At 28.0% G+C, this 16,627-nt stretch overlaps 6 protein-coding genes across 6 annotated transcripts; 4 read left to right on the forward strand and 2 right to left on the reverse strand.

Moving 5' to 3' along the window:
- The first annotated feature begins 400 nt into the window (after nt 1–400).
- LOC129605808 (DNA repair protein RAD51 homolog A) lies at nt 401–1,714 on the forward strand. The gene is made up of 4 exons (XM_055515766.1): nt 401–597; nt 679–1,235; nt 1,287–1,416; nt 1,469–1,714. The coding sequence occupies exons 1-4, from the start codon at nt 502–504 to the stop codon at nt 1,712–1,714; spliced, it is 1,029 nt and encodes a 342-aa protein (XP_055371741.1). The 5' UTR covers nt 401–501.
- Nucleotides 1,715–1,790: 76 nt separating this feature from the next.
- Nucleotides 1,791–3,569, reverse strand: LOC129605807 (NAD-dependent protein deacetylase Sirt2). The gene is made up of 4 exons (XM_055515764.1): nt 3,390–3,569; nt 3,026–3,168; nt 2,848–2,944; nt 1,791–2,786 (listed from the first exon to the last, which is right to left on the reverse strand). Exons 1-4 carry the CDS (start codon nt 3,421–3,423, stop codon nt 1,927–1,929), a joined length of 1,134 nt encoding a protein of 377 aa, XP_055371739.1. The 5' UTR covers nt 3,424–3,569; the 3' UTR covers nt 1,791–1,926.
- A 715-nt stretch (nt 3,570–4,284) lies between these two features.
- LOC129605819 (WD repeat-containing protein 37) lies at nt 4,285–6,551 on the forward strand. Its single transcript, XM_055515784.1, has 5 exons — nt 4,285–4,729; nt 4,814–5,324; nt 5,380–5,754; nt 5,923–6,169; nt 6,235–6,551. The coding sequence occupies exons 1-5, from the start codon at nt 4,543–4,545 to the stop codon at nt 6,364–6,366; spliced, it is 1,452 nt and encodes a 483-aa protein (XP_055371759.1). The 5' UTR covers nt 4,285–4,542; the 3' UTR covers nt 6,367–6,551.
- A 363-nt stretch (nt 6,552–6,914) lies between these two features.
- LOC129605820 (vesicle transport through interaction with t-SNAREs homolog 1A) lies at nt 6,915–7,962 on the reverse strand. Its single transcript, XM_055515785.1, has 3 exons — nt 7,775–7,962; nt 7,678–7,720; nt 6,915–7,616 (listed from the first exon to the last, which is right to left on the reverse strand). Exons 1-3 carry the CDS (start codon nt 7,852–7,854, stop codon nt 7,413–7,415), a joined length of 327 nt encoding a protein of 108 aa, XP_055371760.1. The 5' UTR covers nt 7,855–7,962; the 3' UTR covers nt 6,915–7,412.
- Nucleotides 7,963–8,827: 865 nt separating this feature from the next.
- Nucleotides 8,828–11,258, forward strand: LOC129605825 (protein daughterless-like). The gene is made up of 2 exons (XM_055515798.1): nt 8,828–10,601; nt 10,653–11,258. The coding sequence occupies exon 1, from the start codon at nt 8,828–8,830 to the stop codon at nt 10,475–10,477; it is 1,650 nt and encodes a 549-aa protein (XP_055371773.1). The 3' UTR covers nt 10,478–10,601; nt 10,653–11,258.
- A 3,746-nt stretch (nt 11,259–15,004) lies between these two features.
- On the forward strand, nt 15,005–16,622 carry LOC129605806 (serine--tRNA synthetase-like protein Slimp). Its single transcript, XM_055515763.1, has 2 exons — nt 15,005–15,386; nt 15,496–16,622. Exons 1-2 carry the CDS (start codon nt 15,063–15,065, stop codon nt 16,564–16,566), a joined length of 1,395 nt encoding a protein of 464 aa, XP_055371738.1. The 5' UTR covers nt 15,005–15,062; the 3' UTR covers nt 16,567–16,622.
- Nucleotides 16,623–16,627: the final 5 nt, after the last annotated feature.

Consider the following 16,627-nt stretch of genomic DNA (forward strand, 5'->3'; position numbering starts at 1 on the left):
TTCTTACTAGGAGGAAGCAATGTATTGAGGTTTAATAAAATATATATAAAGAGAACTTCATGAATGGTTTACAAATGTTACTACAAAAACATTATTACTCCATTCAAATATCTTAATTGACATTTTGAGCAATATCTTAATTGACATTTTGCTCTTTCCAAGTACTTTTACTAAAAGGTTTTCATCACGGAGCGTTTTATATTTTCAACTTAACTCCTTTTATGTTTCTCGTACCCTCGTTAGATAAATTTTATTTATCTAGAATAAAAAAGATGCTGAACATGACGTCAATGCATAAACGTGTAAATGAGTCCAAATTCTTTTGAAATTTGTTTTAGTTTATGACAATTAGCTAAATAATGTTGCGCTGTTCTGTTGGCAACACTTCAATTTAAAATTTAATGCGGGAACTGGGAAGCTTATGAAATTAAATAAGTATTTTTAAACAAAAACAAATGGTTAAAAAGCAAATAAAAATATATTAAGTTTTCGATATTAATAATGTCGGCTATGCAAGAACGTTCTATTACAACAGTTACAACAGCAGATTGTGATGAATATGAAGATGCTGGGCCTCAATCTCTGGAAAAATTAGAGGTAAGAACGAAGATTGTGCTAAATTTCTGCTCGTTATAATGTTTAAAATTTAAACATTTTTATTATAAAGTTATATTTTAGGGAAATGGAATAACATCGGGGGATATAAAAAAACTTAAAGAGGCTGGTTATTATACTGTAGAATCAATAGCATATACACCAAAAAAAAGTTTATTGGTCGTAAAAGGGATATCTGAAGCGAAAGCAGATAAAATTATTTTAGAAGCCTCAAAACTTGTTCCTATGGGTTTTACTACTGCTTCTGCACTGCATCAAAAACGTTCTGAAATTATAACTCTAACAACAGGTTCAAAAGAATTAGATAAACTTTTAGGTGGTGGATTGGAAACCGGATCAATAACTGAAATATTCGGTGAATTTCGTACTGGAAAAACACAATTATGTCACACCTTAGCAGTCACATGCCAGTTACCTATTTCTCAAAACGGTGGCGAAGGCAAATGTTTATATATTGACACAGAAGGGACATTTAGGCCCGAAAGACTATTAGCCGTTGCAGATCGTTATAAGTTATCGGGAGAAGATGTTTTGGATAACGTTGCATATGCTCGTGCATATAATACTGATCACCAAACTCATTTGCTGACGTTAGCTTCTGCCATGATGATTGAGTCGAGGTAAATTAAAAATCTAATGACAAGGATAATTTGAATTGATTAGTCTTTTAGGTATGCTCTTCTTATAATAGATAGTGCAACTGCGTTGTATAGAACGGATTATTGTGGGCGGGCTGAATTAGCACCCCGGCAAATGCATTTAGCTAGATTTTTAAGACTTTTATTACGCTTGGCCGATGAGGTATTTATATTTTGCTTATTACTATTTTTTTGTATACAAAGCTGGTTTTTAGTTTGGCGTGGCTGTTCTTATAACCAATCAAGTAGTGGCGTCCGTAGACAGCATGCCAACATTTGCTGCTGATCCGAAAAAACCCATTGGTGGTAACATTATTGCACATGCTTCAACGACACGTTTATACTTAAAAAAAGGAAGAGGAGAAACGCGAATATGCAAGATTTACGACTCGCCGTGCTTGCCAGAATCTGAAGCTTTATTCACAATCACGGGCGAGGGAATATCTGATGTTCAAGAATAGAAAATTTTTGTTTAATTAAAAGTAAACTGTTAATAAATATAATTTTTGGAATATATATAATTTATTCTATATATTTTTTTATAATAATTAATGCGTTAAGCTTATTTTTTATTAAATTTTCTACATAATTTGTATATTACAATATACACAAACAAATTTTCAAAAAACAATTTTAATAAATAACGTTTTTCCATTTTCATTCTCTTTTCCATTTACGATGTTTCAGTTGTCAATTGTTTTTCTTCTGAAGAACTAGCACTTTCAGTTTTTTCTTTTTCTTTTTGTGTGTTTTTGTCAATTCTATCATGTTCTTTTTTTACTAATTCTCTTAGTTCATCTTCCCAGCCTAAAATTTTCGCAATTTCATAAACTCCCTCGTCGCAGTCACCAATAAATGCAGCATCTTTCGTATTTTCAGGATCATCGTAGCGAAGGTTAACTCCGCTCATAAACCAATTTCGTCCACCAAATTTTCCAACTTTATCACGATTAATTAACAAGCGAAGGCAATTAGGATTAGCGTTTTCAGCTAAAGAAGCAAAGGGTTGTATTTCTAACGAAGTACCCATAATAATCAATAGATCACATTTTTTGAAATCTTCGCCGGGCAGCTCAAAGAATCGACTTGGAAGATTTTCTCCAAAAAATACGATATCTGGCTTAACAAGGCATTTGCAATATTCACATTGGGGAATTTTGTCTTGAAAAATTTTTTCTTTGGCCCATTCCATGCTGTATTCCTTGTAGCAATTCAAACAATGATTTGTAAAAAAAGTTCCGTGTGCTTCTACTAATTTTTCTGCTGGTATTCCAGCTATTCTTTCCAAAGTGTCTATATTTTGAGTATAGTGCCTTATTAGTAAACCTTTATCACTTAATAATTTAACAAAATAGTGCGCTGGAGTTGGTTTAAAGGTACCAGGGTATAACTCCTTGGCTAAAACAAAAAAAGGCTTTGGATTTTCATTAAAGTAACTTAATGCAAATATAGCTTCAGGATACGGTAAATTATACTTTTCCAAATTGTCATATAAACCAGATCCAGGGGAACGAAAATCTGGGATCCCTGCAGCTAAAATAATTTTCTTTTAATAAAATTTCAGCATATATGACAAGAATGTTTATATTTTTACAAGTTGAAATGCCAGCACCAACCATTGTGATAATATTTTTTACCCCACCGTTTTTCCAGTGATTAATAATTCCTTTAAAACTCAAATCGTCAATTACCTGAAAAAAATGTAAAGCATATATTTAAACTTGCAAGCACAATGTATACAAATGGTCGTTGTTTATAACTAAACACCTTACTTTTTTTGCAGAATCTTCCGCCGAATGAAAATTCAGTTTCTCACAAAAAAATTTACTAATTAAATCTATTGAAAATGAAGAGCTCCCACTTGCACCAACTTCCTCATCAGAACTTTCGGAACTTTTTTTCAACGACTTATTTCCTAAAATAGTGAGAGCTAATTAACATTTGTAAGTGCATGTAGGTATATGTATTTTTACATTTTTATTGTACATTTTTACAATTGTACAATTTTACAACTGTACATTTGTATTGTACAATTTTACAATTATTAATTAGAATTGCGAAAATGAAAGTTTCCATTATACAAGAGTTGTTAGCACAACACCTTCTTGAATTAACTTAATCTAATAAAATGTTTACCTTTTCTTTTGGCAATATCGTCTTTGTCACCCATTTTAAAATTAATAATTCTTTTTATTTGATGGTTAAAATTCTCAAATACATTGAGCGATCTAATAGAAATTAATTTAGCCGTTTTGAATAAAATAAATAGAATAATAATATAAAAACCAAATTGCTAAATTTTCCTATTAGCACCTTGACATTACAAAAATATATAGATACATAAATAGTTAAAAGATTTACGTCAAGTCACGACGTAAATAAATAAAAAGAAGGCAATGTAAAGAAAGTTTGACATACCGTTAATAAGTGATGCCATGTATTTTCATAAAATAAAATTCTTACTTATAGAAAAAAAAAGGACCTAATATCAAAATTTATTGAACAATCTTATTTACATGATATAAAAAATTTTCCATGTATTTTCAACTTTATAACGAAATAATCTTCACAAAAAAAAAAAACAAAACTTCTTACGTTCGTTATATTTAAATTTTAATAATGAAATTTAATTTTCTTTTCTAATTATCTTTACAATCCCTAGACGATGTGATGGGTTTTCGCCTTACAAGTAGTCACCAACTAGCTCATGGTGGGCAAGCGTTTATAATGAAGTTCTCAGCATTTTTCTGTATCAATTGATATGCGGCAATCTCTTTGATGATTAATATGCTTTTTGAATAATAAGCTTTTGGCCGTTGTGCTCAAAAATTCCTTATTTAAAAAATGTATAACACTAATGTCATGCTTAATGGAACAACCATATCCGAATTGATACCTAATTTTTTGAACTCTCTGATACCCATTCATATTGATTTGCGCGAGCCCTTAATTGAGTCAATTAAATTCTTTTAGCATTTGATAAGTTTACAAATCGAAATAGTTTTGAAAAGTTTTGACAGCTATCAAGTTGTAATTTGCTTAAATGCTTACTGCACTACCACAGCAGTTTTCAAAATAAATTGGTATATTTTTGTAAAAGTTTTAAAATTTTAAAAATCAATTTCAATTACATTTTAATAATTTAACTTCTGTTTAAAAAAAATCGTTTTATCATTGTTTAATATTAATATAAAATTTTTGGGTCTTATACTATGTCAACTTAAAATATATACAGTTTAGTGTGCCTATTAAAACTAGTTTCAATCTAATAAACAAAAATTTCACGAATATGCCACTGGAAAATAGTGTTTCTGGAAAATCAATAGTTAAACCGTCCAAACAACGAAGCTCTCGCTTAAGCTCTTTAGCTGAGGACTTAATTGCCGATGAAGGACCACCTTTTAGAGCTAGACTTCACATACTATTTTCGCAAATTGAAAAAGAATTCGAATTGCTTTATATAGAGAATCTCAATCGTAATTATATATTTCAGTTTTTCAACCCTTTTTTAAAATATATATTAAGCATTTGGTGCAAATTATTAAATATACGCTTTTTAGTTCAGGAGAAACTTGAATCACTTGGTGCTGCAGGCGCAGTATCTACTGGGGGAACAAATTCGGCAGTTGATCGTTCAACAACTTATCAAGATGTAGCTGACACAGATGGTGTCAGTAATATAGCCAGCAAAAGCTTAAAAGCTAAACTGTCCGCAACAGGAGGAAAAGTGAAAGCTAGTCATAAAATACGTGCCCAAACAAGTAAAATTGTTTCTAGTTTTAAAGCACAATCAGCAGTCAGTTCTATGGTAAGAGAATTTAATGGTCATAAGGACGGTGTTTGGCAAGTTGCTACTAAAATAGGGCAACCAATTATTGGAACAGCGAGTGCTGATCATACAGCTTGCATTTGGGGAATCGAAAGTGCCCGTTGTTTGTTACAATATCAAGGACACGGTGGTTCAGTGAATTCTATCAAATTTCATCCACATAAAGATTTAGTGCTTACTGCAAGTGGTGATGGCTCTGCACATATTTGGCAAGCAGCGGTCAATTGGGATGTTTCAACAAGGTAATTTATTTAATAAAACGTGAGTTAAAAATCTAAAATAAAATTAAATTTTCAGAAAAGGCCATTCTTCGGAAGAAGAACTCGAAGATAGCGATGAACAAGTTGAAGATCGAGAACGTTTGGATGTTCTTCGAACACCTTTATGTGAATTTTCAGGACCAGGTGGACACACATCTGTAGTTGTTGCAGCCGATTGGTTGTCAACATCAGATCAAATAATTACAGGAAGCTGGGATCGAACCGCTATTTTATGGGATGTTGAAACGAAGGAACCATTACAACCTTTAACAGGCCATGACCATGAATTAACACATGTTTCGGCTCATGGCTCACAACGACTTGTTGTTACAGCCTCTAGAGATTCCACATTTAGATTATGGGATTTTAGAGATGCAATTCCTGCAGTTTCGGTATTCCAAGGGCATACTGAGTATGTATTTTTCATTATTTTGTTTAAGTTAATTTTTTATCTTTTCCTTTGCTTTATAAACTTAACCCAAAAATAGGTAAATGTTAATAAAAATAGCTTTATTTTTTTATTTATATAAAGTTATGTTTATAACAAATTTATTTTTAAAATTCATTTTGAATTTTTTAGGAGTGTAACATCTACAGTATTCACTCGTGATGATAAAGTAGTTTCAGGGTCAGATGATCGTACTGTTAAAGTGTGGGAGCTTCGAAATATGCGTTCAGCATTAGAAACAATTCGTACCGATGCTGCTGTTAATCGTCTAGCAGTTTCAGCGAATGGTGTGATAGCTATACCACATGATAATCGACAAATAAGGCTTTATGATCTAAATGGTCAAAGAATAGCTAGATTACCAAGAACAAGTAGACAAGTAAATAAATTAAATACATAGGGGAATGTTTTCTGAAGTTAAATTGAAATTATTTCATTTTACAGGGACACCGTCGTATGGTATCTTCAGTTTCGTGGGCCGATGATTCGTGTGTGTCTTCTAATTGTAATTTATTTTCATGCGGTTTTGATCGCCGTGTTTTAGGATGGTCTATTAGCTTACCAAAAGAAACCTAAACAATCAATAACAAAAAGTTTAAAGAAAAATGCAAAAAATTAATAACTTAAAAAAGCAAAATATGTATTTACAAATTTCTGTTTTTTTAAAGTAATTATGTTTTTATGTTATCATTGTTATTAATATCTATTTAATTTTTAATGAGTCTTGTTAAGTTATCTAGAAGTCAGTGTGTATTGAAAAAATTATTCAAATATAAATATATGTCAAATATGTATATAGGTAACATATATAATATGTATAAAAATTTATAATAAATTACTTACACCATGTAACAAAAGAAATAGCAGTTAAAATATATTAATATAAATATTATATTTAAATTTTTAAAATATTCTTAAATGCCCATTTTCCTCACTTGTTAATGTTTATATTTTTTTAATGTTATTTGAAGCACTAATATATAGATTAAAAAACTCAAGGGAAATTTTAATTTTTAAACTAAAGAGAACCAAAACAATATATATAAATAAACATAAAAATCATAATATAAAAATAATATAATTTAATAGAAGTTGTTTATTTCGTACTTTACAACAGAATTATATGAGTATAATAAAAGTAATGTATCTTAAAATAATGAAATAAGTAATCAAAATAAACCAAAATTTAATTACATGTAACATTCTATACCTGATATAACAAAATGTAATGTAACGTTCGTACACACATTCAATGTAAACACTGTATTAAATATTTTCCAAAAATGCAAGTAAAATAAAAAATATGTATTACATTTTTTTGTATTAATTTATATTCCCTCAATCGCGTTGCAGAATTTTAAATCTTCTGCAATTAAATAAATCCTAAAATAAAAGCTTGAAGATTTTGCTTTTAACATGAATAAGAGAATATTCTTACAATTTTTTATTAACTTATTGCTATTAGACTATAAAAATGTTAATAATTTTCTATTCAGAAATATACAATTTACAAACATTTATTGTCGCAACCTTTTAATTTCGAAAATTATTTGTATACAATACTTATTTAATCCTTCATATATGTAGGTTGGTACGTACCTACTTAAAAATTATTAATCTTTTTATATAAATTTTATAATTGTTAAACCGATAAGTATTAAAACCTCAAGTAAAATTATTAAAATTAGTAAGTATTTGTTGTACAAAACATTTCTCTTTAATGAATTTATCATACGAGCTGAATTTGATAAATGATCGTTAGCATCTTGTAAACGTTGTTGACTACGTAATAGTGACTCTCTCTGATCGTCTAACTCAGATAGCACCTGAAAAATATAAATTTTAGAATAACAAGCTGGCAAAAGATATTAAAACGATTATTGTTACTTCAGTGCCAACTTGCTCAGCATCAATGGCAATTTGCTGTGAACTAAAATGTAAGTATATTTTATTATTTATCCTTAAATTTAAAAGACAAAATTACCGAGCAATAGAGGCCGTCGTGCGGTCTAATATATTTCTTGTATTTGCTGCAATTCGTTGAGATCTTTCATCCCAATCCATTTTGGGGCTCTTTATTGCGAACAATGAAGATAACAAGGGCAATTGAAAATAACAAAAAATGTTTTGCTTTTTAGAATTTATTTATCATCTGTATAACCACCCTGTATAATTGACATTTCGCATTTTTTCAATGCGAAAATCAAAAATTTATATTGATATGACATATTGACAATATATTCGATTTATGTTCAACCAAAATTACAACTTTTTTTACTAAGTTAACTGGGTTTAAGGTGATGTTAATTTTGATTGTAATTTTAAAATGATGTTCGACTTCGAATATGATTTTGAAATAAAAACAAACACTGTATTTGAAATATTTACTGTGAATTATTTAAATTGCTGCACTTTTTATTTACAACATTTGAAAATTTTGTTTACTTTTAAAGTATGCCCACATGCTGTAAAATGGTTTTTTAATTCCAAAATTACCAAATTATAGATTCGAATATCCTGTAGTACTATAATAATTCCGTTTTGGAGTTTTCGGTAAACAACGTCTGTTAAATATTTTGGCTTGTCAAAATTGGCAAGGTATAAAATATAATTTTCATCACGTCAATTAACAATAATTTTCGTCACGTCAATACTATTATAGAATGAATCGATAGAAATATAGAATAGATTGATACGCGATCCGTGTATTCGAAGTTGTTTTAAAATTTAATTGCAATATTTAAAATGTCCCTTTTTTGTTAAATTAACATTTTGAACAATAAAAAAACTTCCATTTATAAACATCTCCGTTCTAGTACATGAATGCAATAATTTGAATACGTAAATGGAGCGCAAATATAATGTACTATTGTTTTTATAGAAATAAGTAACAAAAGCAAAATGTTGCTAACATTTCCCGCAGAAGGCGGTATTGTAAATATCTCGAATAAACAAAAGAAAATATGTTCGAGAATCGAATAAAGGCGCTTGACTTTTCTGTCCAATTGTCAAATTTTTGTTGAAAGTCGAAATCAAAATGGCGACAAGTGATGATGAACCTATGCGTTTATATGAAGTTTTTCAAAATTGCTTTAATAAAATTGCAAATAAACAAAGCGTAAGCGAAAAAAATGGTTACCAGTCCCCTTGTGGAGTACTAGAAAATGAAATATACCCGCCAGAAGAGTATCCAATCGACAATACAACCGATGGTAGTAGGTACCCAGGAGTGAAAACAAATGGCCCTATGCAACAGTCCGATGTGTATTACGATACAAACAATGGATCATGGTATACACCAGCCCAGGCATCTTATTCTAATCAAGTGTATCATAACCCTGCAGGACATCCTACCGCTCTTTCAACTGCAAGTGATCCCTTTAATATTCAGTCAGGTATGATTAATAACAAAGATGGCAGTTCATATCCCAACACAACACAAACATTGCCACCAATGAGTACATTTAGAGAAAGTGCACCCTCAGTTTCAAGTTTATCACAAAATGTTCATTCACCAACAATGTACAATACACCTTTGAGCTCAACATCAATTCAGCATAGTCCAGGTATGCCAAACGAAGCTTTAGTCGGCAAAGCATTGCAAGCCATATATACTTCACCAGAACAATGTATTAGTAGCTTTAGCTCAAATCCATCAACTCCAATTAATTCACCACCGCCATTGACAAATCAATCACAACCAAATTCCCATCACATACTATCGCATACTAGCCAAATGAGTGGTTCTAATAATCATTGGACTTCACATTTATCACCTGATATGAATATATTGCCAAATTCTACAACAACTGTACCGCTGTCTTCCGCATACTCAAATACATTAAATGATAGAGGCCTGCAATTAACGAATCCTCCAGACTTGCAACCGCTAACAGATGCTATTGGATTTTTAAGAGGGCAAACTGACGGTTCAACGACAACACGAATGGAAGAAAGATTAGATGATGCTTTAAATGTTTTACGAAATCATTGTGAATTAAATACAACTATGAATAACTTAGAAACATCACCATTTTTAGTATCAAATCAGATGAATCATTCAATACTTCAAGATCAACCAGGTCCAAGTAATACTCCCACGTCAATCAAAATTGAAAAAAATATTGCGGGCACAACTCCAGTCACTGCACCTACAGCTACAACCATGCCTAAAAAACGTAAAGATAATACTGATACTACTGAATTAAAAGCTAGTAGCAGTTCATTAGATGGGATGAGTAAACCAGCAAAGCGAATGAGAAGATATAAAAATTCTCGTAGTTGCTCAAGTGCCGATGAAGAGGATGATGATCCAACTTTAAAAGCTCAGAGAGAAAAAGAGAGAAGACAAGCAAATAATGCTAGAGAACGAATTAGAATTCGTGACATTAATGAAGCTCTTAAGGAGCTTGGTAGAATGTGCAGTGCGCATCTTAAATCTGATAAACCACAAACAAAACTGGGTATTTTAAATTTGGCTGTTGAAGTAATCATGTCTTTAGAACAACAAGTTAGGGAAAGAAATTTAAATCCAAAAGCTGCATGTCTTAAAAGACGTGAAGAAGAAAAAGCCGAAGATAGTGGAAACATTCCTCAACATATGTTATTAGCACAAAATGCATTTCCGCCAATGCCAGGTCAATCTTCAAGTTTGCCATCAAATCATGGACAGCCACCAACGCAGTAGCATTCTCCATATTAGAGAAAAACAAAAAAAACTGATTGTATATATTTAAAAAAGTTGATGTTACAAAGAATTTTTTTTTGTACTAAGAAATAATTAGTTTTTAAGCAAAAAAAAATCTATATAGGTAATTAAACGTATTTTCAAATAAATAATTTCAAATTTTATTTATTTTTAGCTATTCAAAAATTTCATTCAAAGAAGGCAAAAATTTTCAAAATCGAGAAATTTGAAGGTCCAAATGAGTAAAGCTATTCGGAATTAATTTTATTAAAAATCAACTTTTTATATTATTTGAGTCTTTGATGCATGTTTTATTTAATGAATTTATAATTTTAAGGATATAGAACGTGCACAGTATTATGCAGCTAATTTGGATTTTATTTTTATTTTATTTTTTTTTTTTTTGTCCAAGTATAAGTGGTATAGCTAGCAGTTGTTTCAATTTGTTCTATAATAGTAAAACAATTAAATATTACACAAAATATTAAACTTAATAAAATGTGATGATTATTTAATGAGATATGACAAAACAGAAAAAATTAAAAAAATAATGTAAAATTTCGGGAAGCAATTTTTTTTTTTGTGATAGTATATCATTCATTATTTTGAACATCCGCCGTATCATTTATTGTATTATAAATAATTTTTATCATAAAATTTTGAATAAGTTTGAAACTTTTGAGATAATTTTAGTCGTACAATTCATACTTAAAACAACATTAAAATAATCCTCCGTTTTTATGAGGACATCTTAATTACTTAAAAGAAAGTATGTTCTTGATGACAGTAGCTTTTAAATATACATAAATATATATATATATATATATACATAATAAAACATAATTATTATGAATTTAATACTTTTTAGTATACAATTTTAATTAAGTCCATAAAAATTTTTAATTTCAAATAAACAAAAAAAAAAGAAAAAAAATAATGATTTTAGAGAATTTTAAAAATTTTTTAAATATATTTTTTTAATTTTTTTTTTAATTAAATATAATTTTTTTTACATAACATACTTAAAAACAAAATTAAAATATGTATTAAATTTTAAGTAAATCCATTATAAATTTTAAGACTTAACGTTACTCGTGTAATTAAAAATTTATTATAATGTTAAAATTTGTTTTTGTCATTTTTATTTTAATTTTTACTAGGTATAATTTTATGGTTCTATTATTTTAAGTTTTTATTTTTCGCTTATTTTATTACACCCTATCAGTTTTACTTTTTATTTTAATAGATAAAAAATCAAAATATTTTCATAATGTAGATATTTAATTTTCTTCATAATTTTTACAAATATATTGGTTTGTATTTCAACAGCTCTAAATGGAATTATTCTAAGTAGAATTACAATAAAAGTTTTTCTTGCTTCTGTTAGTTAATGTTATAGAGCCATGCGCATGTAACTTTAAATTTTTGTATACCTAGCTGTAATAGAAATTCTACAAATATAAAAAAAAAACTCTTATTATAAGCTTTTCGAAGGACTATCAATACAATACCATTGTATTTGCAGAACTTAGTTCTGCAATATTATTTTAAAGTGATTTACATTACAAAAATATCGTAAAACTTTAGTTATCGTAAAATTGCAATAATATTAAAAAAACAAGGTTTTTGAAAGAATTACAATATTTTCATAAAAATGCATTTGTTCTAACTCTTCTTATATTTGAAAACATTGCTTTTTATAAAATTTTCTAGTATTGGTTTATTCCTACAATAATAAGTATACTATAATATTTTAGAATAAATGTTGCAAATCGACATAAACTCTTACAATATTGTGAAAGATTTTATATTGTAGGTAAAAATACAATGTTAATTGTTTCACGGTTGCCTCTCAACTTACAGTATAAATTGCCATTTCTTTTTTTGGCAATTGTGAAGAGAAAATTCTAATTTTAAATAGTTTAATTAAAATAAAGTAATTAAATTTTTAACAGAATCTATAAGAAAATTATTTAAAATATTTTGTCTTATTTCATTACGATATCTTTATTATGAGAAGCGTTTTTGCTCTTCTGAAAACTTATGTTTTTGAAATACAATATAGTAGTATCCGAATTTCGGAACCGCAAATTTAATTTTTAATTTGTTTTTTTTTTGTTTATTTTCTCTTTGTTTTCTACTGTAGCACTAGGAGAATGTTAAATATTTTTTTGTAGCAGTTATTATTCGTGCACACACACATTTTGTTTCATATATGATTTATTTACTTGTACATGCTACTTAAGTTCTCATAGCAATATGAATACGAAAATGGCGTTTAAGTTTTCTTAGATTTTCCAAGCGTTTGTTCTTTATAATATTTCGGAATCGTAGCTAAAAAGGACGTAATACAAAAAATAAACACAGTTTTTTTTTGTCGTTTGCTTTTAATCTCTTTAGTAAAAAACTAGCAGTTTCTATTGGTTCAAAGAACCGTGGGATATTAATAATTCTATTTTTCCATTTTAAAATTTTAGAATCTTGAAATTTCTATACAAGGGAATCGGGTACATAGTTTGAAATTTTTAATAATAAAAACAAAACCAGAACTTTATTCATTGCCTCATTCTCTACTTACCCCAATTTTTCAGTTACGTAGATGATTCGCTTCCTTTCAAAAATCGTTTTTTTTTTCGTATTTCATTATGCGTACATACATACAAAACTTTAAATTATGTTTAAATTTTGTCTCGTTTTGTATTTCAATGTATCAGTCGTTTTTAGACACTTTTGAATTGAAATCTCAATTGTTTTAACTACATAAATAGATACCTGGGTAACGTGTTCATGTACACATTTTTCCAATAAGATTATTCATTCGTTTGGGTGAATTTTCTAATTTTTTCACAAATTTTTTTATGTAACTCATTCTAAATTTTACAATATCCTCTAAACTTGCCACTTTTCAAAATTAAGTGACTGAATTGTGATTAAATCTTGCAAATTGTGCAATATACGAAAAAAGTTCTCTTTTTTTAATTACTTTTTACAATAAAATGATTTTCATACAGCAAATAAGAAAGTGAGATCCCTAATGAAGGACACTTACAAAATTACTTTCGTTATGAATTTTCCTTCCTTCTTCAGATGATTTGAATTTATTTCTTTTAAAAGGGGATCAATTTACGTTCTAATTCTTCACTAATTCCCTAATTTTAATTCTTAACTAAAATAAAACTTTTTAGTTTCCATAATATATTCGACGAAAAATTAACCAAATTCAAAGCTTTGCATTATTAGTTTATAAGGTTGTTAATCGTTTAATTATTAAGGTTGAAATTTATATAAACATTTGTATGTATGGATATGAAAAAATTGGTCAAAATTTATATAAATGTAGCATAAATTATAAAACTTGCATTGGAATCGTAGGAGTGGTAGTTCGGAACTCAGTTAATTAATAATTGACTTATTAAAGACAAATAATATGGGATGATAATTATGTAATACTATTCGAAAATAAATTTGAAAAATAACAATATAAACAATATTTTAAAATAAAAAAATTAAATTGGTAAGTAACGTATGTATATTGTATATATTAAATTATTTTAATCAAAATGAAACCAAAGTAGAATCGCAGAACTACAAAAAACATAAAACAAAAAATTCATAACAATATGTGATGAAGCAGTTTAAATTAATATTGTTAAAAATAACGGTATTTCGTTTTTCTTGACAGATGCTCCAATTTGATTTTCAACAATTTTCCTTCTTACTTTTTAAGAATTTGTCATTGATAGAATTAAATATCAATTAAATAAAAATTAACAATTAAAATAATAATTATTTATTAATATAATTAAGTAATATTTATTATTAAAGAATATATGAAGTGCTGTTGAATTCGTATCAAACCAATTAGTTTGCAAAGTAGCATTTTCCCCTTAAACAAGTAAAATTTCCTTTTTCTAAAAAGCAGTTTACTACTACATAGAAACATATTTTAATTATTTTCATTAATATACCAGCTTATTTCGTATGTAGCATACATTTAGGGTGGAAAAAAAATTAAAGTTAATTAATTAACGTTAACATAATGGTTGAATTTGACGGTTAAGTAAGAGAGTTGAGATAAGTGATTATAGTTTATGACATGGCATTAACGGTTAGGTTTTTGCATTCCTAGAAATTTGGGAGAGCCTTATAGTTTCAGAAATACAAGGCATTGAAAATTCAAATTTTACAAATTTTAGGGGCGATAACTGGAAACGGAATATAATTGGAAAAAACTTTTATTTTTTTAAAAAAAATTAATTTTTCGCCTAAAAGAAATTAATTTTAATGCCTAAAAGATGTTTCAGATTTGTAGAGCTCGTCGTCTAAGAGCAAAACGGTGTCATAAATTAAAAAAAAACCGTAAAATTTGCAAGCATATGATGCACTAAAGGGTTAATAAAAAATAGTGTGGAAAAAACTTCAATTTCATCATTTGAAGTCGCTGAATACACTTACTGTCAAAAAAGGTTGTTTTTAGACTTTTTGACATTTTACTAAATTACTAAATATTAGTGTTTACATTTAAGGGCCATATTACTAACTTATTTTAATGCCAAACAAAAAGAACTTTATTCTTAATTAAAAAATGAATTGTTTTAAGTTTAATTCACTCTTTTTGAATAAAGCAATTAATTTAATAAAAAATAGGAGATTTATATCAGCTCTTTATATAGCAGGAGATAAAGCTAAAGAGAATTATGCTGTTTTGCAACCTTATATGGATTTTTCCGAAACATTTAGTCATGCTGAGATTGTAAAGGAAAATATAAAGCAAAGAAAATTAAATATCAATTTTGAAGCAATTCAAAGAAAACATGAAAGGTATATGACAATTTTAAAGCAGAAACGTGAACTGGAAAATATGAAAGAGAACAATGTGAAAGATGTGAAAAGTTTAACAAGCGGAAACGTGAGTATCCAAATATTGAACAATATAATTTTCAAAAAATTGCATCTTCAAGAAACTGTAGTACCTACTTTATTTTCGATTTATTTATTCACTTTTAATTTTATTTTAGCCTAGTGTTGCATCAGACCTTGAAAATTTAAAAGAAGAAGGAAGAAAAATTAGAAACCAAATAAAAAATTTAAAGGAAATTCTATATTCAATTGAAGAGGATTTCATAAAAGATTATTTAAAAATTCCGAATTATTTACATGAAAAATGTCCTTTGGAATATGTAAAAATTTTATATAGACATAATTTACCAGATGAATCATTAATGAAAAATGCTAAATTTCACCTAGATGAAAAAAAGTTAATAGACTATAAGAACTCATCTTGTTACTATTTATTAAGAGAAGCAGCTATTTTTGATTTAGAGTTTTCTTTAAATTGTACAAATTTCATAGTGCAAAATGGTTTTACTCAAACGGCAAATCCGGATTTCTCAAGGAGAATATTATTAGAAGCTGTGTATTCCGATAATATAGAACAATACGAAGAAATAAAAGAGCAAGATGAACTTAACACAGCAAAGTTTAATACTTTGCATTTGAATGGAGGTGGATCATTTACAAGTTTTTTAGGTTTTATAACAAAGTTATCGATTTTTCCATCAGCTCTACCCCTAAAACTAGTTTCATTAGGCAGACAATATTATAATGAAAATTTAGAAAATAGTCAAGATAAAGGACTTTTTACAGCTTTACAATCTAATGCTGTTCAGGTATTCATCGCAACACAAAATGGAAAATCAGCTGATGATGAAATGGAAATTCTATTGAGCTTAGCAGTAGATATTTATAAAAAATTTGGAATACATTTTCGAATTATTTATGAAAAAGCTAGTTCTATTTTACCTTCGGAATCCTTGAAGGCATCAATTCAAATGTTTTCACCATATTTTAATGATTATATTGAAGTTGGTCATATTAGCAATTACAGTGATTATTTATCAAAAAGATTACTTTTTAATATTAAAGAAGGAAAACGTTATAAATTCCCTTATATAGTTGGTGGTCCAATTGCAGATGTTTCGAAAATATTAGGTTGCTTAATAGAAAATAACGCAAGTTTAACAGCTCCTAATTTTAAGCCAGCTAGAAATGCCATTGAAAATTTTAAAAGTTTATTTGAAATAAAATAAAATATTTTTATTGATTACATTTTGTACATATTGATTACACATTGTACATATATTAATTTTT

The sequence above is a fragment of the Condylostylus longicornis genome, unplaced genomic scaffold, assembly GCF_029603195.1.
Source record: "Condylostylus longicornis isolate FDR11 unplaced genomic scaffold, ASM2960319v2 ptg000015l, whole genome shotgun sequence".
NCBI lineage: Eukaryota > Metazoa > Arthropoda > Insecta > Diptera > Dolichopodidae > Condylostylus > Condylostylus longicornis.